This window comes from Lithobates pipiens, unplaced genomic scaffold (genome assembly GCF_037356315.1).
Source record: "Lithobates pipiens isolate NorthernLeopardFrog02 unplaced genomic scaffold, aLitPip1_a1.2 Scaffold_19, whole genome shotgun sequence".
Classification (NCBI taxonomy): domain Eukaryota; kingdom Metazoa; phylum Chordata; class Amphibia; order Anura; family Ranidae; genus Lithobates; species Lithobates pipiens.
Genome location: NW_027507764.1, coordinates 102339300 through 102359130, shown reverse-complemented (window position 1 = coordinate 102359130; position 19831 = coordinate 102339300). Strand labels below are relative to the sequence as shown.

General features: G+C 42.1%; 1 protein-coding gene across 2 annotated transcripts in view; it reads right to left on the bottom strand.

Annotated features, from left to right (window-relative positions):
• Positions 1-19831, bottom strand: part of ADARB2 (adenosine deaminase RNA specific B2 (inactive)) — an 805999-nt gene that overhangs the window by 41255 nt on the left and 744913 nt on the right. For both annotated transcript variants that reach the window (XM_077491116.1, XM_077491117.1), the window contains exon 9: positions 14625-14806. In XM_077491116.1, coding sequence (XP_077347242.1) covers positions 14625-14806 — 182 coding nt within the window. The remainder of the gene's footprint in view (positions 1-14624; positions 14807-19831) is intronic.

Here is a 19831-nt window from a genome sequence, read left to right as displayed (position 1 = left end):
TAATAAATTAGAATCACTTGCAGAATTGGGGCGATAGTGATTTGTGGAGAAATCTGTCATCAAACACTGAAAGTAATGACAGCGACAATTCTGCAACTGAGCAAATTTTAGTGTTTTTGATTTTATTATATTATTGAATAATAATAATAATAATAATTATTATTATTATTATTATAATATTATTATTTGTTATACTTATTTATAGTTATTTATTATATTATAATTCCCGATTTCGTTTTTCAAACTTTATCATACCCGGGATGTCTACTAGACTCTTGTTTGGACAGATTTAAGTGAGTTAAGAATTACAGGCCTACAATATAAAACACCAAATTTCTATGCAAAATAATTGTACCGCTTTCAGCATCAAAAATCTGAAATAATCATACCGCCAGGGAGGTTAAGACCTCTAGGGGGTGGCCGCGATGTCCACCCGCTACCCACGATTGCTCCTGGTAGAGACAGAATGGGAATCCTAGTGATTAGGAACAGTGATTTGTCTCCTCCTGCAGTCACTACACTCCCCCCACAGTTAGAAACCCCTCCCTAGGGAACACTTCACCCCTTGATAGCCCCCTAGTGTTAACCCCTTTCCCGCCAGTTACATTTATACAGCAATCAGTGGCTATTTTTTAGCACTGATCGCTGTGTAAACGTCACTGGTGCCAAAAAAGTGTCAAAAGTGTACGATCTGTCTACTGCAATGTCGCAGTCCGGATAAAAGTCGCTGATCCCCTCCATTACTAGTAAAGAATTTTTTTTTATAATAATGCCATAAATCAATCCCCTATTTTGTAGAAGCTATAACTTTTGTGCAAACTATTCAATATACCCCTATTGCAATTGTTTACCAAAAATATGTAGAAGAATACATATTGGCCTAAACTGATGAAGAAATGCGTTTTTTTAACTTTTTTTGGATATTTATAGCAGAAATAAAAAAAATGAAATTTACGCTTATTTGTTTATAGTACAAAAAAACCCTAATGTGATTAAATGCCACCAAAATAAAGCTTTATTTGTGGGAAAAAAAGGACATAAATTTTGTTTGTGTACATCGTCGCACGACCGTGCAATTGTCACAAAAAATGGCCTGGTCATTAAGCGGGCAAATCCTTCTGGTTCTTAAGTAGTTAATGTTGATAAATGTAAAGTTATGCACTTGGGGGCTAAAAACATGCATGCATCATACATACTAGGGGCAGAACAGATGGGGGAGTCAATGGTGGAGAAGGATCTGGATGTTCTTGTAGATCATACGTTTAATAATAGCATGCAACTAAAGCAAGCAAAATCCTTTCTTGTATTTAGAGAGGGAGAAGAGAGAGATATATAATTTTGCCCCTGTACAAATCTTTAGTAAGACCTCATCTGGAATAAGCAGTTCAGTTTGGGGATCAGTTCTCAAAAAGGATATCAGGGAACTGGAAAAAGTGGAGAGAAGGGCAACCAAACTGATAAGAGGCACAGAGGAGCTCAACTATGAGGAAGGATTAGCTGAACTGAATTTATTCTCTCTTCAGAAGAGGCAATTAAGGGGGGATGTGATCAACATGTATAAATATTTACAGTGCCTTGAAAAAGTTTTGATATCCCTTAAAAGTTTTCCCATTTTGTTATGTTATAACCAAAAACGTAAATGTATTTTATTGGTATTTTACGTGATAGACCAACACAAAGTGGCACATAATTATGAAGTGGAAGGAAAATGATAAATGGTCTTCAAAATTTTTTATAAATAAATACGGTATGTGAAAAGTGTGGCGTGCATTTGTATTCAGCCCCCCTGAGTCAATACTTTGTACAACCACATTTCGATGCAATTACAGCTGCAAGTCTTTTTGGGATGTTTCTACCAGCTTTGCACATCTAGAGAGTGAAATGTTTGCCCATTCTTCTTTGCAAAATCGCTCAAGCTCTGTCTGATTGGATAGAGAGCAACTGTGAACAGCAATTTTCAAGTCACAGATTCACAATTGGATTTAAGTCTGGACTTTGATTGGGCCATTCTAACACATGAATATGCTTTTATCTAAACCATTCCATTGTAGCTCTGGCTGTATGTTTATGGTCGTTGTCCTACTGGAAGGTGAACCTCTGCCCCAGTCTCAAGTCTTTTGCAGACTCTGATTTTCCTATAAGATTGCCCTGTATTTGGCTCCAACTATCTTCCCATCAACTCTGACCAGCTTCCCTGTCCCTGGTGATGAAAAGCATCCCCACAACATGATGCTGCCACCACCATGTTTCACGGTGGGGCTGGTGTGTTCAGGGTGATGTGCAGTGTTAGTTTTCCACAACACATAGCGTTTTAGTCTCATCTGACCAAAGCACCTTCTTCCACCTGTTTGCTGTGTCCCCAACATGGCTTCTCGCAAACTGCAAATAGGACTTCCTGTGGCTTTCTTTCAACAATGGCTTTCTTCTGGCCACTCTTCCATAAAGGCCAGATTTGTGGGGTGCACAACTAAGAGTTTTCCTGTGGACAGATTCTCCCACCTGAGCCATAAATCTCTGCAGCTCCCAAAGAGTTACCATGAGCCTCTCGGCTGCTTATCTGATGAATGCTTTCCTTGCCTGGCCTGTCAGTTTAGGTAGACGGACATGTCTTGGTAGGTTTGCAGTTGTGCCATACTTTTTCCATTTTCGGATGATGGATTGAACAGTACTCTGTGAGATGTTCAAAGCTTGGGATATTTTTTTTATAACCTAACCCTGCTTTAAACTTCTCCACAACTTTATCCCTGACCTGTCTGGTGTGTTCCTTGGCTTTGATGATGGCATTTGTTCACTAAGGTTCTCTATCAAACCTCTGAGGGCTTCACAGAACAGCTGTATTTATATTGAGATTAAATTACACACAGGTGGACTCTATTTACTAATTAGATGACTTCTGAAGGCAATTGGTTCCACTAGATTTTTAGTAGGAGTATGAGAGTAAGCTGATGGCAGAGGGCTGAATACAAATGCACCATTTATCATTTTCCTTTCACTTCACAATTATGTACCACTTTGTGTCGGCCTATCACATAAAATCCCAATAAAATACATTTACATTTTTGGTTGTAACATGACAAGGCACTGTAAGCGGTCCATATAATGAACTTGGTTTCTAGTTATTCACTTTCAAATTATTATAGAGGACAAGGGGGTACTCTTTACATCCGAAGGAAAACAGATTTAACCTTCACATTCAGAAAGGCTTCTTCACAGTAAGAGCTGTGAAAATGTGGAAAAACCCCCTCAAGAACTAGTTCCGGCCAGCTCAGTAGATTGTTTCAAAAAAGAGCTAGATACAAATTTTTAGATGTAATAATGCCAGGGGAAGGTAAACCAGGGAATATCCAATTGCCTTCTGGGGAATCGGGAATGGATCTTTTCCCCCCATTTGAGCAAAGAAGATCATGCTTTATTTTTTTTTGCCTTCCTCTGAACCAACTATGATAGTGTATATTGTGTGTGTGTGTTTTTTTTCTTTAATTGGTTGAACTACATGGACTAGTATCCTTTTTTTTCAACCTGACTAACTATGTAACTATATGTAACTTATTTTGCCTTTCCTTTTAGCTTTACTACGGTAATTAAAATGTGAGTTTTGAGCATTTTTTTTTGTAGAGTGATAAGGGATTTGATTCATTGGCAGGATTAATGCTCTCTATGTCCCCACTATGGAGATTCACTCTCCCTATCTGCCTCACTGACCAGTGTAATTAGGTTTGAAAGTGAAAAAAAGTTAAAATTCTGAGTTGTTACTGGAATGGAGAAATCTTCCAATAGAGCAGGCATGTCCAAAGTCCGTCCCGCGGGCCAATCACAGCCCGCAGCCCGGTTTTGAACGGCCCGCCTGATTATTTGGACATACATATCTTTTGTAGCCCCCGACGATCTCCCAGCACCGGGGCCACAAAAGATGTATATGCTTCGAAAGGGACAGGGAGGAGGCGGGACCGAGCACCGTACACAGGAGAATTTCCTGTTTACGGGCGGCCTCTGTTATAGGAAGTCCCGTCTCCGGTGCTGCGATTGGACGACTGTTCTGTCCATCAAAGGAGGCGGGACTTTCTATTAAACAGGCCACCGGGGTAAACAGGAGATTCTCCTTTGGTGCTCGTCAGTGCATTCCTGACAATGGTGCTGCATTCCTGGCAATGGTGAGGCATTTGTGGCTATGATGATTCATTCCTGGCTATGATGGTGCATTCCAGGCTATGGTGGGGGCATTCCTGGCTATGGTGGGGGCATTCCTGGCTATGGTGAGGGCTTTGGTGGGGGAATTCATGGCAATGATGAGGCTACATTCATGGCAATGGTGGGTCTGCAGATGGGCACTGATTAGGCTGCATTGATGGGCACTGACCATTATTTTGCTTCACAGTTCTTTATTTAAAATTAAAAAAAAATTCCTGAAACTTCTCTCTTAAAGCGAAGGTGTGTTTTATACGCCAATTAATATGGTATATCCAAATAATACTCCCAAGCTCATCTCTTTCCCACAATCAGCCACAAGGGCAAGAGAATTCTTGTTGGGCAGTGTATTAGTGCTTGAACTAACACACTTAGACCGAATTTTAATGGTTCAAAGAATGTCAAGCAAAATGGTCGGCCCTCACGCATAATCACTTCATCAAATCTGGCATTCTTTGAAAAAAGTTTGGACACCCCTGCAATAGAGACACTTGTTCTGGTATTAAAGAGGAAGTAAACCCTGATGGGTTTACTTCCTCTTTTTTTCCCTGCAAAGGTAAAGCATAATGGACTACTATGCATCGCATAGTAGCTCATTATGTGTCACTTACCTGACACAGGAGCCAACGAAGTCGCCGCTGATCCCTGTAGTCCGCCGCATCCATCTTGCTGGTGGCGTCTCGCAGCTCCGACCAATGACAGCGGCGAAGCCGCGATGACGTCACTCCCGCGCATGCGCATGGGAGTCGCGTCTCGCAGCTCCGCCGCTGCCATTCGGCGAAGCCGCGATGACGTCACTCCCGCGCATGCGCACGGGAGTCCACAAATTAGGCAAATCCATTCTTGGACTTGCCGCATTTAGTGCGCCTGCGCGCCGCTGTCTACGGCGCATGCGCCGTAGACAGCGGTGCCCATTTTCGGGCAAATATCTCCTAAACCATATAGGTTTAGGAGATATTGCTTGGACCTACAGGTAAGCCTTAATCTAGGCTTACCTGTAGGTCAAAGTGGTTTGAAGGGGTTTACTTCCTCTTTAACTGTCTAAAAGGGGATTTACCTCCTTCTAGAGAAGTTTTCTTTCACTTCCTGTTGTGTTTATGGGACAAAAAGCGAAGGTATTCTTAAATGGGACACGAGTGACAAAAAACCCCCCCAAAAAACCTGAATGGGGTTTTCACCATTCTCTACTCCAGGGATCTGCAATTAGCGGACCTCCAGCTGTTGCAAAACTACAAGTCCCATCATGCCTCTGCCTTTGGGTGTCATGCTTGTGGCTGTCAGAGTCTTGCTATGCCTCATGGGATTTGTAGTTCTGCAACAGCTGGAGGTCCGCTAATTGCATATCCCTGCCCTACTCCATCTAAACTTAAAATAAAAAAGCTCCTTTACAAATCATATACAATGTACATGACTCGCTGCTCTACTTCTAGTAAATTGGCCCAACATTTGCTATGCATAAAATCTATGGAGTTTAGTAAAGCAGATTTATTCTAAGCATTTTCAAAACCGCTAGGCAACCATAAAGCAAAAAAAAAAAAAAAAAAAGAAGACTAGGCAATGCCTGTCACCCATGTATCAGCAATTTGCAACAAATGACCCAGAAAAAAATATATATATCAGTAGTGGAGAAAACAAAACCAGTATTGTCTTTCAGTCGGTACCCGCAGCTGGGCTTCGAAAAGCGGGGTGTTTACTGGACTGAATATGTGACTGTGACGGCCCACACAATCAGTGCTCTGCTCTCAGATACAGGGAGGATGTATAGCCACAGGACACAGATTAAATACAGATGCAGAGAAATCAATCAGGAATAGAGGAAGCAAATGTGAACTGAATTAGCAAACACTCTGCACGCACGCGAGATAAACACAATATAACAGATTAGGCAACATCTTCTCCCTGTAGACCCTGTCATGCTGAATTCTCACTGAATAAAATGATGAAAATTCCCCACAGATATGAAATCTCACTCTGCAAAAAAATCCAAGCAAAACAAAAAAAAAAAAAACATATTTATCGTCGTACCAAAAATTTCTTTTTTTAAGCAAATAATTTTAGTTAGCAATTAGATCTTCTCTAAGACTATTATGTCGCTATGTTTTGTTAAAAAAGAACACCATCTACAAGAAAGCTAGGAGTGGTTAGTCTTGTTCTATAGTGTGGAAGACATTTTACTGTTTATCTAAGGCCGCGTACACACGGGCGGATTGTATGGCCTACTTAGTCCGCCGAAACACATTTCAGCGGACAGTCCGCTCGTGTGTGGGCTTCAGCAGACTTTTTCAGCGTGCAGTCTGGCGTACTAAGTATTTCGGAATTTCCGTAATACTGTCCGTCATACTTTGGTTTCAGCGGACAATCCGCTCGTGAGTAGGCTAGTTCGACGGACTAAGAATGGCGCATGCTCAGAAAGGATTTACACGGCGGAAGGTTGCATTGCTGTGTATTGGACTTCCTATTTCTAGTCCCGTCGTACGTGTTGTACACGTCATCGCGCAAGATTTCGACGGACTGTTTGTGCATCCGTGTGTGGTCAAGTCCGTTCATTCGAAAGTAGGACGGACTGTCCGTCGGATTGTATGACGGACTAAGTAGGCCATACAATCCGCCCGTGTGTACGCGGCTTTAGGAGCTTCCTCAACTATAGTGAGTGTTGGGAACATAGGTGGGTGTCCTTTGATCCCTACAACAAAGTCATGGAAACTGACTAAAAATAATATCAACAGATTCTCCTATGGGCATTTCATGCGCTAAGAGGATGGGTTTGAAATTGAAGTAGTTTAGAATGTATGGAGAGGTCAGTTATTTTATCTACTTGTAAGTCTCTAAATATGAAGGTTCATCTTCAGGGAGTGTTTTTGTTCAGCCCATGCAGAGGGGAAGGGATGAAAATGGCAATGAGGTAGGGATTTCTAAGCTATACAGTTGCCATTTGCCCCTGCAGCAAAGGGTGTCTGAGATTGTCACCTCTATGTCTAGGGTTACCTTTAGTAAAGTGACCATACAAAGTAAATCTATTATATTGAAATAGCACTCTAGGGAGAATGTACTATTTATTACAAGCAAGCATTAGCTGTTGTGTCTGCTTGACAATAGGCTTCTCGTTTTTACCTTGAGTTGCTCTTTAATCCACTGTGATGGAGGACCACGGTAAAATATTACCAGTAGAGGAAAGACTGGAATTGGTATGAATAACTTAATATAGTATGGAAACGTGGGCGAAATCAGAGGTGATGACGTGCCCAGTAATTACAGCACTCACATCACTTACTGAAAATTGCCGCTGCCTTAAAATAGAAAAGTGTTGGCAGCATGTCCAAAGTAATTTATGAACATATATCATTATATTCAGTCACCAGTCTAATGCAGGATAAAGCTGGCCTTAAATTGGACATAAAAATTCCTAGGGGAGGCACAACTTGTTCCAAACTTACTGCAGGACTCTTATGCCACGTACACACGATCGGACTATTCGACTGACTTTTCTTCCCCAAAAGTCCGGCGGACCTAGAAATAAGACTTGCTTCAAAATTGTCTTCTGGACTCGGCTCTTAGCGGACAATCCGTTCGTCTGTGGGCTAGTCCGATGGACTAAAACCGACGCTAGGGCAGCTATTGGCTACTGGCTATGAACTTCCTTATTCTACGTCATCACGTTAGAATCCGCCGGACTTTTGGAGTAATTGTGTGTGGCCAAGTCCATTCGCTTGAAAGTCCGGCGGACCTCAGCTGCAAAGTCAGTCGGATTGTCTGCCGGAGTAAGTCCGCCGGATAGTCCGATCGTGTGTACGCGGCATTTGAATGTCCTACACATGTACCAAGCATGTGTAAAACAAGTCTTGAAATACACTATATTGCCAAAAGTATTGGAACGCCTGCCTTTACACGCACATGAACTTTAATGGCATCCCAGTTTTCGTCTGTAGGGTTCAATACTGAGTTGGCTCACTCTTTGCAGCTATAACAGCTTAAACTCTTCTGGGAGGGATGTCCACAATCTTTAGGAGTGTGTCTATGGGAATGGTTGATCATTCATCCAGAAGTGCATTTTGTGAGGTCGGGCACTGATGTGGACAAGAAGGCCTGGCTTGCAGTCTCCGCTCTAATTCATCCCAAAGGTGATCTATCGGGTTAAGGTCAGGACTCTGTGCAGACCAGTCAAGTTCCTCCACATCAAACTCACTGGTGGACCAATAGTTCAATACTGAACCCTATGGGCTAAGACTGGGATGCCATTAAAGTTAATTTGCATGTAAAGGCAGATGCCCCAATACTTTTGGTAATATATTGTACCTTTGGTGTGTAAATAGAAACTAATGTTTGCATTCCATTGCTGCCCTTCCCATACATCTCAGCCTGAAAGTCAACATGATAGCCAAACATTCTGCATTAAATCCTCCATTCAATTCTTAAGAGAATTCAAAGTATTGAGTGACTGCCACATCAGAGACTCAATCCTCTGAAGATAGCAAAAAAAAAAATGGATGGTTTATGCAAAACAATTTTTTAACATTCAATCACTTCTTAAAGTGTACATAAAGGCAATTTTTTTTTTTTAAGTTTTGGATAAAGTAGGGAAGGTTAGATGCCTGATGCCTCACTCAGGTGGTTGCATGCGGCCCTTTGGAATTCACTATTTGCCCCTTGCAGACATTGATCTGTTTTGCCATTTACTTTAGCCAGCAAAGAAAAATATACTTCAGAGTGACTTCTAGAAGTTAATAGTTTGGTTTATTTCTATCACACTAAATTACTTTTTCTTGTACTGTCCATCCTTTTTCTCTTTTGTTTTTTTTTTCCCTCTGAACGTTTATAATGGATCATGCTGAGATAAATGTGATGCACACATTTTTTTAAACAGGGCTGTAGGGAGAACAAATGTCAAAGCGTTGACTTGTAAAGGGGAGGTAAAAGCTGTGATCTCTAGCAGGCTCATTCAACATGTCTCCAGGCTTTGACAGTGTTATGAAGCATGTCCCTAGCCTCCAACAACTCCAATTGCAGTCTCCAAACATCACCCATTAGATGTCTTCCATTTCTGATAGGTTTTTGTAGCCTTACATTCACTGAATATTATCACCCCTTTGGTGATGCCAGGGGTCACACTTGAGACTCCCTATAGCAAGAAATTTCAGCACCACTGGGTTATACTCTTTGCCAAGTTTTTTTTTAAGATTGTCTTTGTCCCCCTTGAAAAGAGTCACACATCTGTTAATTCTAGTGAACAATGTGAGGAAAAATCCCCAAATTGTGAGTATTGTGAGTGTGATTGTTATTAAAGTTATTAAACTGCTCTGTTGCAGTGGATTTAGCCTGGATCCTCCTCTTCTCGAGTCCCTCTTCGCTGCTCATGGCCCCCCATAGCAAGCTGCCCCCACAGGAAGCAGCTTGCTATGGGGGCACCCAAGCCAAGCTGCAGCCCTGTGTGTCTATTCAGACACACAGAGCTGCCTTTCAGCCCCACCCCTCTCTCTCCTGATTGGCTAACTGACTTTGATTGACAGCCGTGGGAGCCAATGGTGCCGCTGCTGTGTCAGTCAGGAGGGAGAGTCTTGGATGGCTGAGGGACCCATGGACATCACTGGATAGAGATGGGGCTTAGGTAAGTATTAGAGGGTGCTGGGAAGGCTGCTGCACACAGAAGGCTTTTTATCTTAAAGTTGTTGTTAACCCACTTATCTTCCGATCTGTACCTATATAAGCTCGGCTCTCGGCACTAAGCTGATTCCTCAGCTCTCTTCTATCTCGGTTCACAGTTCCAGTTTGTGGGGCCGAGCATTCCGCTGACATCAGACGGGGAGGAGGGGAAGAGAGGATAGATGTGCTCCTTTAGTCCTCCCCCTGCTTCTCTGGTCCCCCTCGCTCCTCTGGTCCCCCACATGCTTCTCTGTTCCCCCACATGCTTATGAGTTCCTCTTCTGCTCCTCTGTTTCCCCCATGCTCATCTGGTCCCCCCATGCTCCTCTTGTACCCCCCTGCTCCTCTGGTCCCCCACATGCTTCTCTGTTCCCCCACATGCTTCTGCGTTCCTCTCCTGCTCCTCTGTTCCCCTCATGTTTATCTGGTCCCCTCTGATCCTCTGCACCCTCGTGCTTCTCTGGGCCCCCCCTGTGCTTCTCTGGCACCTCTCTTGCTCCTCTGGTCCCCCACATGCTTCTCTGTTCCCCTACATGCTTCTGCATTCCTCTCCTGCTCCTCTGTTCCCCCATGCTCATCTGGGCCCCCTGCTCATCTGGTCCCCCCTGCTCCTCTGGTACCCCCTGCTCCTCTGGTCCCCCACATGCACCTCTGGTCCCGGTCCCCTGCATGCTACTCTGGTCCCCCTATGCTCCTCTATTCCCCCCATGCTGCTCTGGTCCCCTATGTGTTCCACTGGTCCCCTGCCTGCTTCTCTGGTCCCCGCATGCTCCTCTGGTCCCCCTATGCTTTTCTGTTCCCCAAATGCTACTCTGTTCCCCCCATTCTTCTCTGGTCTCCCATGTGCTCCGCTGGTCCCCCACTTGCTCCTCTAGTCCCCCCAGTGCTCTTCTATTCCCCATGTGCTCCTTCGTTTCCCCCCATACTCCTCTGGTCCCCCATGTGCTCCGCTGGCCCCCTGTGCTCCTCTATTCCCCCCATTCTGATCTGGTCCCCTGTGCTCCTCTATTTCCCCCATGCACCTCTGGTCCCCTGTGGTCCTCTCTTCCCCCCCATGTTGCTCTGGTTCCCTACGTGCTCCTCTGTCCCCCACCCCCCCCCCCCCCCCCCACAGCGCTCACCTCCTCTCCCTGGCTAGTTATGCAGTGTGACTGAATAATGATATGATCCTCAGGAATCGGCACTAAGAAGCTCATCATGCAATCCAGAAGGAGGGCAGCCACACACAGCTGTAACATAAGCTTCCTGGGCACTCATTCTCCTTCCCTATCCAGGGAAAGGAGGTGAGCGCTGTGGGGGGGGGGCTAACAGAGGAGCGGAGGGGGGCAGCGGTCTGCTGTCACTGAAACTGGCCCACTGAGCCATCTGGTAGTCCCGATGGCCAATACATGAGTACATGCCTGATGAGGACAGAGGAGACACAGGAGAACAGGCAGCGGATGACGAAGGCACGCACCCTGACTCCAGTGTCAAAGCTCTGCAGCCCTGATATATCGGAGTCAACGTACAGGCAGGAGGATATAGCCAGGCAGGATCAGCCAGGTATTTCAGGTGTTACAGGGGGCGAAATTACACAGCACAAGCACTGTGCTGTATAACATGCTTTAAAGGAACAGGATCCATTTTTCTTTTTCTGTAGTTAACAAACGCTTTAATGCATTAAGGTAAAATAACCTTCTGCCTTTGCAACTCCTTTAAAGTTAAAGCTGAGAGACAATTCTCCAACAGGATCCCTGTTCCTATGACCACTTGAAATTTCATTGACTTTGGAGATATTTCTTCCCATTTCCAGTTGCATCTCTCGGACAACAAATTAAGGGAAATCTCCTTATCATTGATGTCAGTGGGAGGAGTAGTTCCCCATCATTAGGGTCTGTGGGAAGAATAATGCCCCATTGTCAGTGTCAGGAACTATGCCCCAGTGTTGTTGACGGTAAGTGGACTAATGCCTCAAGGGCTGCATAAAAGCAAACAAAGGGCTGCATCCGTCCCCCGGACTGCAGTGTGGAGACCACTGCTCTAGTGCAATGGCAAAGCTTGTTCGAGGGGATGATTGGGCAGTAAAGGAGCAGCAGTATACTGATAAGTCCCGCTGTTCACTATTCTTCTCCTGTTAGCACATGTGCACTGCAGCAGAGGTTCATTGGCCCATAGTACTTCCCTCCTACTCCCAGTCTAATGCCTGCTTAATGAGGAATGCAGAAAGCCTAAAGTAAAATATATATAATTAAAAACAAATTTAAACATAGCATTAATATAATAAAATATTAGCATATACTAGAAAACTCCCTTTTTGTTATTCAGTAACTGATCTAAAATGATGTAGATGTGGCTTTACTCTGTTCACATTCATCGGGGAAAGCTCTGGGGGGGTTAATTGGTTTAGGCAGAGTAAAGATACGATAATTACAGCCATAATGCTGTGGAACGTTGGCTATAAATATGTGGAAATCATACTTATTTTTAACTTAACTACTGGGGAGTGTCTTGTACAATCATAGCACCTATAATGCATGCAGGGCATAGAGGTGGTCAATTTACTGAATTGCACAAATTACATATGATATGAGGAAATGGCTTATGTCCAGATTGTAAGACATACAATTAGGCAGCAGCTTTCAATTCAGTTATGCAGTCATTAGAAAATCATTGCATTTATTTTTTACATAAAGTTAAAAACACACTTAAATGTTTTTTGATATCAGCCTTCTGTAAATTATCTGTGCATCAGCACAGGCTGGGGGAAAAATGGGCAGCAATCTGAGCCAATAAGTGATCATTGCTTTGCAGTGTTATCTGTGAACATGCTTACAGGAGGGGAGAGCAGAGAGATGACCTTATCAATGTGCTGCTTTTCCTTCACTGTCCTAACACAGGATTGGGCTGATCCAGAGAGTAATGCATGACTACAATATAATCTGAGGCGAGGTCCAGGAACTGGAAGGGGTGTCATTAGACTGGCTAACAAAAATTACAAATTCTTCTCAGTTCCTGCAACAAACTGCTTTTCACACGTGTATGTTTTTTGATAAAAAAAGATCTTTCTTTGACCAAAATACATAAAAAAACTCAGTAAGTTACCTTAGAACAGTGATGGCGAACCTTGGCACCCCAGATGTTTTGGAACTACATTTCCCATGATGCTCCACTACACTGCAGAGTGCCAGAGCATCATGGGAAATGTAGTTCCAAAACATCTGGGGTGCCAAGGTTCGCCATCACTGCCTTAGAATATAACTGTGATTTTTATCATTCTCGATATCCAAACGGAGGGGGGGAGTGGATATGCCATGGCCACAATTGCATTACAATGTGGCAAAAAATGATCCCAGCTGTCACGTTCAGTGGGCAGTACCGCCTGCTGAAGATGTCTCATTCAACTAAATGGGGGTTCCTTGCAAGTTGCAACCATCCCGCAATGCATGCGGTGGCAGCATGATAGTGCATGGGTCAAGGGTTTAAAGCAGTTGGTGAGGAGGTGATACAATGCTGCCTTACAGCTTGTTAACTGCTTTCTGAAGAGTGAATCGAACACTATTGTAAACTAACCTTCTCCCTTTTCCAATGTTTTCTGGGTCCTCTTCTTCTGTACTTCTTTCTGGCAATGAGGTGTCCATGACGAGAGTGGCACTGATATATTGACATAAGCACCACTCAATGTACATTTACACTGTGAATGAAGGGTGCCATGGTGAAGCCCTCACAGCATGGTGCCAAGCTGCCCTACATTCAAAGCATCTCCCCAGTCTTTAGGGTTGAGTGATCTTGGGCATCATTCAGCCTGGAAGACTCAGGGTGGTTGATTTACTAAAGGCAGACACTTCGCAAAGGAATTTTTGCTAGAGCTTAGTGAATAAGGTAAAGCTCTGTTGACTTCCATCATCCAATCAGGCTCAAGCTAAAATTAATTTTTTAAATTTTTTCCTTGCATATGATTGTGTATTATTTTCAAGGTAAAATTTTACCACATTCAAGTTCTAGAGAAAATTTATTTGCAAAAATTAACAGCATATTTGCCTTTAGCAAATCAACCCTAGAATTTGCTATACAAGATGTGGCACCTGAAAGAGGTTCCAATCTTTCCCTATTCTATCCCAAAAAAAAGTTTTGGCTTTAAAAACACTTTATGAGAGCGAGAATATTTATATATATTTTTTTCTGATTTTGATGTGGAAATTATTAAGAGGTAAAATAACAAACACCATTAAAAACAACTCACACATCTTCATAAATTGACCTTCATGGCATGCTCCTGCTGTGTTTATCAATGTAAAAATAATTCCCATTTGTATCAATAACCGTTCCTACTCAGCTCAAGAGTAATTAATGCAGCTCAAGGACAATTTATTCCTCCAGGGCTTACTATATTTCATTTGATAACTATAATTGCATCAGTTTTTATCAATAGGGAGTGTTAGGAAAATAAAAAGAAGAAAAAGGATGGTCAATAAGCTGAAATGTCACTGTACAATTTATTGTATTGTATCAATGCAGTTTTTCTTCAGGTGGTCGATCTAAAAAAAGGATGGTGCAGTCTAATTATCCACATTAATTAAAACTGCAGTTTGAAAATTAAAAATAGATACTAAGACTTAAGGACAGTGTTATTATGTGCAAGATAGAGAACAATACATCAGAGGAGTCATGAGTAAACATTGTAGTTTGTAGGTCTGCTTAAAGGGCATTGTAGAATCCTTGACCTTCATTAATTTTCATGTAGGAATTGAGGACAATTTTTAATACATTAAATACAGAACTGAAGGGAGCATGATAATTTGTCTGCAAGAAAGGTATTTGCTTACCGCTGAGCAGTGGATGATTATGCCGATATGGGATTGGCAGTTTACCAATATCTTCTATTCTGTGGCTCATGACCCTGTAAAGGTGGCCCGTATGATGCAGGCTGCCAACGACAATGCTATACATGTAGATGGGCTCGATGAAGTGACTGAGGAGAGCGCCCTGTAGCCCAAGGATATTCCATCTGTACAAAAGAGATTAAACGTTACTCTGGTGAGGAGAATACAAATTGCAACATTCAGTATAAGGGATAATGAATCAGCTGAGGAAGTAATCAATCTGTAGTTCTCTTTGACTTTAGAAGAAGTAAACATTTATGACCTTCTTTTAAAGGAACCCAGTATGACATGAATATAGGAGCTGCCATTGCTGATTGTTTTTTTTTTTGGCTGTCTGTATTCACTACTGGGTGAATCAACAACAAACACATAGGTACATACCAGGTGCCGAGACACTTTGCTGGTTCAATGTGTGTTCCATATTGAAGGAACACAACCCCAGAGCTTAGACCCACAAATAACAGGCTTCTTTGCTTGTTGAGAATATGTAAACATTTTATTGTACATAATCAAGGCACAGGTGCTTTTTAAAGAGAAAGTAAATTCAAGTGAGATTACATTATTTAAAGTGGAGTGGATCTGGGTTTGATACACAGCAAAGATTTCTTCCCATCTCTAGCATGGTTTGATGTCAATAGAAATGTCTCTGACCTGTACCCGCACATTAGTTAAGACCCAGCAGCTGAATGAGCAATGCCCAACCCCACTCAAAAAAAAAAAAAATCAATATGGATAGAGTTTTAGAAAAATGAAAGGGCCACAAATCACTTAACATTTTTTTTTACAATTTTTACAAATATACAAATGTGAAAATGGTCAACAATACACAAACAAGATCATCAAATATACCTTGAGCTAGGCTAAAAAGTGTTTAAGTAACATTAAAAAGATCACTGGTAGCTTGTGGTGCTGAAAGTCTTCAAGTCGAAGTGAAGCCCCACATCCTCTTAGCCCTTGTACACATGGTTGGAGATTCCGACAACCAAATCCGTCGGATTTTGTCCGACGGATTTTGTCCGAAACTGTTGCATACACACGGTCGGACAAAGTTGTCGGAAAATCAGACGTGATGACGTTATTTCATTACGATGGGACTACGTTCAGGCTAGTAGCCAATAGCTTTGGGGTAGGAATTTGATCTGAGCATGCGTGGCACTTTGTCTGATCGGAATTCTCTACACATGATCGGAGTATGCCCGATCGGAGCATTTTGTCTGAAAATTTTACCAACAAGTTGGAAACTCACCCGCGCTGTGTTGTTCCTGTGTCCTCCCTCAGTGGCACTGGCATCTCTACTATGGGCCCCTGCTTGTGACAGCTTGCGGCTTCACACCGGTTACCGGCTGCGCTCCGTGACTGGGAGGGAGAGCTCTTGTTTCCTGTCGCCGAGGCTGAACGGAATAGAAGTGGGAGCAGGTACCTGTCAAATTCGGGTACCTGCTCCCCCCCTCCCCTAAAGCTCAGTTTCACAAACAGGAGCTGGGGAGGAGGCCTTAAAGCAGAAGTTCCACTTTTTGGTGGAACTCCACTTTAATGAAAGTGTAAATTTCAAATAACAAGCAGTGACACAGGAGGGGTCATCCAACTCATCAGATTTAACAATTTAACCCAGCAGATTAAAAAAAAAAAGTTTTTGATATAGTTCTTCTACAACAAAGGCACACATCTGTAATATTCACTGTTTTATCAATATAATTAATACACTAACCTAATTACAACACGTCATAACATGATGAATAATGTTGAAACTTCTCAATAAAATTATTTTTAGAATTTTCAGTCTTCTTTTGTCATGCTTTGCATGCATGTATTTATCGGTTACAAATACTTAACTACGGCGCCAAATGTACAAAAAAAATACTGTAAAATTCATAAATTTACACTAAGTAATCGTTTCTCTGCTGATTATAATTAGTTTAACAAATGCGTCTAAAAAATATTGTACTCTGCTTTTAATAACACAGCATAATATTTTAGGTATTTTTTCAAGCAGTTTTTTAGATTATGTGATTATTTAATAAATAAGTCAAAAACAGAGAAAAATTTTAAATTTTTGTGGGTGAAGAATGAATGTAACATGATAGTACGGTAAGTTGTTCAAGTCAATCAGAGCTATACTTTCACACTCTTGCCCTACATGTACTATTGTACAAAACTTGGTATACTGATTTATGGGAGCACAGATAAGAATATATTAATATGAATACATTTGTTAATCTTTCCCCAGCAACAAAGCGATTGTTTCCCACGGGTATACAGACTAACTGGATAGACACAAAGGTAGTCTTTTCTTGTTTTCACGGTTAGACTTAGTCTCTTTTTCAACGTTTTACTTGTGATGAACCCTAGAAAAAAAAAAATCTCGGGAACCCTTGCCAAAAAAGGAATATCCCTTCAGCTCATGGTATAGTAGCATGATCAATAAATTGAAAAACATTTTGAAGAAAGAATAAAACTAATGTTGTGTACCTAGAATATTTGACACCCAGGGCAGATAATTTTGTTACCAACCTTCTACAATATTATTTTCAATATTATGCATGAAATGAATAACAACTACAGAAAATAAAGGCAGAGAGTAAAAATTGTGATGCCCTCTAACATTATTACGCAGAGTCAAAGTGGTCAGTGTTTGTGGGTCAATCCACCATTGCTCATTACATTGCATAGCAACAAAGAGTTACTGGGATGCAAGCAAACAAAGTTTTTCTCAAGGTAAATTTGCAGGACTGGCTCTGATCTGCAAAGGGGAGCAAACATTCAGGGCAGTGATTCTCAACCAGGGTTCCATGGAACCCTAGGGTTCCTCCAGAGGTTGCTAGGGGTTCCTTCAGCAATGGGAAATTTCTGCCTCTCAGATAAGTTCCCACGGACACCATTGATCTTTTTAGCTAACTGTAAGGAGGTATTTCTTCCCAATGACCAAAAGTGTAAGGACCATTCCTCTCACTCACCATCACACTAAGGCCGCGTACACACGGGCGGACTGTCTGCCCAACTAAGCCTGTCAGACAATCTGACAGACAGTCCGTCCAACTTTCGAATGAACGGACTTGACCACACACGATGAACAGACAGTCCGCCGAAAGCTTGCGCGATGACGTGTACGGCACATACGACGGGACTAGAAATTCGACATCCAATACACTGCAATGCAACCTTCGGCCGTGTAAATCCTTTCTGAGCATGCGCCATACTTAGTCCGTCGAACTAGCCTACTCACGAGCGGATTGTCCGCTGAAACCAAGTTTGGACGGACAATATTACGGAAATTCCGAAAGACTTAGTCCGCCAGACTGTCCGCTGAAAAAGTCAGCTGAAGCCCACACACGAGCGGATTGTCCGCTGAAACACGTTTCAGCGGACTAAGTTGGACGGACAATCCTCTCGTGTGTACGCGGCCTAATGTATCACGAGTTGTAGATTTCTAATTTTTAGCAGGGGTTCCTTGAGACTGGAGAACTATTTCAAGGGTTCCTCTGTGTTGAAAAGTTTGAGAAAGGCTGATTCAGGGTGTTTCTTTTGAAGATCTGAAAGGCTAAGAAGGCTTAGAAAAATTCTTTCACTTTGTTTTTTTTATCAGTCTAAAACTGGAACTTTCACATCTTGCTGTTCTTTGGGAACCAAAGAATCATGACTGTCATGCTGAAATAGTAAGCTTGGGATTTTTTTATATAGATCATGAAATATTTCTTAGATGGGCAGCTTCTGTCACTCATGGGCACAACAATGGGCACATGCTTCTGTATATACAAGATTATTTACATGTTCCTTTGTGGACAGATCCTGTTTTCTGGATCTATTCAGAGTAGGGAAGAGGGTAAAGTTACAATAAAGTCACAGTATTAAAATTAGTGAAGGGAAGAGGTTAAACTTATGGTAAGGTGACAGTGTTAGGATAAGGTTAGGACAAAGGCTTGGTTAGGGTGTGGTAACAATGTTAGGATTATTTTGAAAGCAGGGAGTTTAGTTAGAATTAAGTGAAACTGTTAGTTTAAGGGATTATGTTAGGATTGGAAGTATGTGTTAAAATTAAGCTTAAGAGTAAAATGAAGACGAGGTAACAGTGCTAAAATTAGTCTTAGGGCACAGTGTGACGTTAAAAGGGGGCAATACTAGGATACTATTAAAGTGTTAGAATAAAGTTTAAGGCAGAGGGTTAAGTTAGGATGAGGTGGCAGTGTTAAAGTTACAGTAAGCTTAGGACAGGGGGTTAAGTTATAATGAGGTGGCACTTCTGAGATTAGTTTTATGGCACAGTATGAGATTAGGTGGGGGTATAGCTAGGATAAGATTAAAGTGTTAGAATCAGGCTTAAAGCAGATTGTAAAGTTAGGATGAGGTGACAGTGTTAGACATGGGGCAGAGGGTAACCTTAGGATGAGGTGGCAGTGTTAGAATTAGGGTAGAGGATAATGTTAGGATGAGGGGACAGTGTTAGAATTAGGGTAGAGGGTACAGTTAGGATGAGGTGGCACTGTTAGATGCAGGGCAGAGGGTAAATGTAAGATGAGGTGGGAGTGTGACTTAGAGCAGAGGATAACGTTAGGATCAGGTGGCAGTGTTAAAGTTACAGTAAGTTTAGGACAAGGGGTTAAGACTGAGATGGCACTGCAGAGATTATTCTTAGGGCACAGTATAAAGTTAGGTGGGGGTATACCTAGTATACCTAGGATAAGTTGAAAGTGTTAGAATTAGGCTTAAGGCAGGGGGTTAAATAAGAATCAGGTGACTAAGTTAGAATTAGATTTAGGGCATGGGGTATGGTTAGGTAAGGGTGATAATGTTATGATTCATTTTAAAGTTAAGTGTGAAGTTGAGTTAGGATAGGGTAACAGTGTTGGACTTTTGGCAAAGGGTAAAGTTAGGATGAGGTGACAGTGTTAAAATGTATTTTAGGTCTCAACGTGTAGTTCTGCTGAGGTTGGGGTAAAGTTGAGACAAGATGAAAGTATTACAATTAGACATAAGGACAAGGATTAAATTAGGATGAGGTGACAATGTTATAATTAACACGGACAGAAAAGTTAGGATGAGGCAACACTGTTAGGTCTACGACACAGGGTTCAATTAGTATAATGCTGCATAAACATGACCGGACTTTCCGTCAGAATACACTCTGACTGTCTTTCTGACGGAGTTCCGCTGAA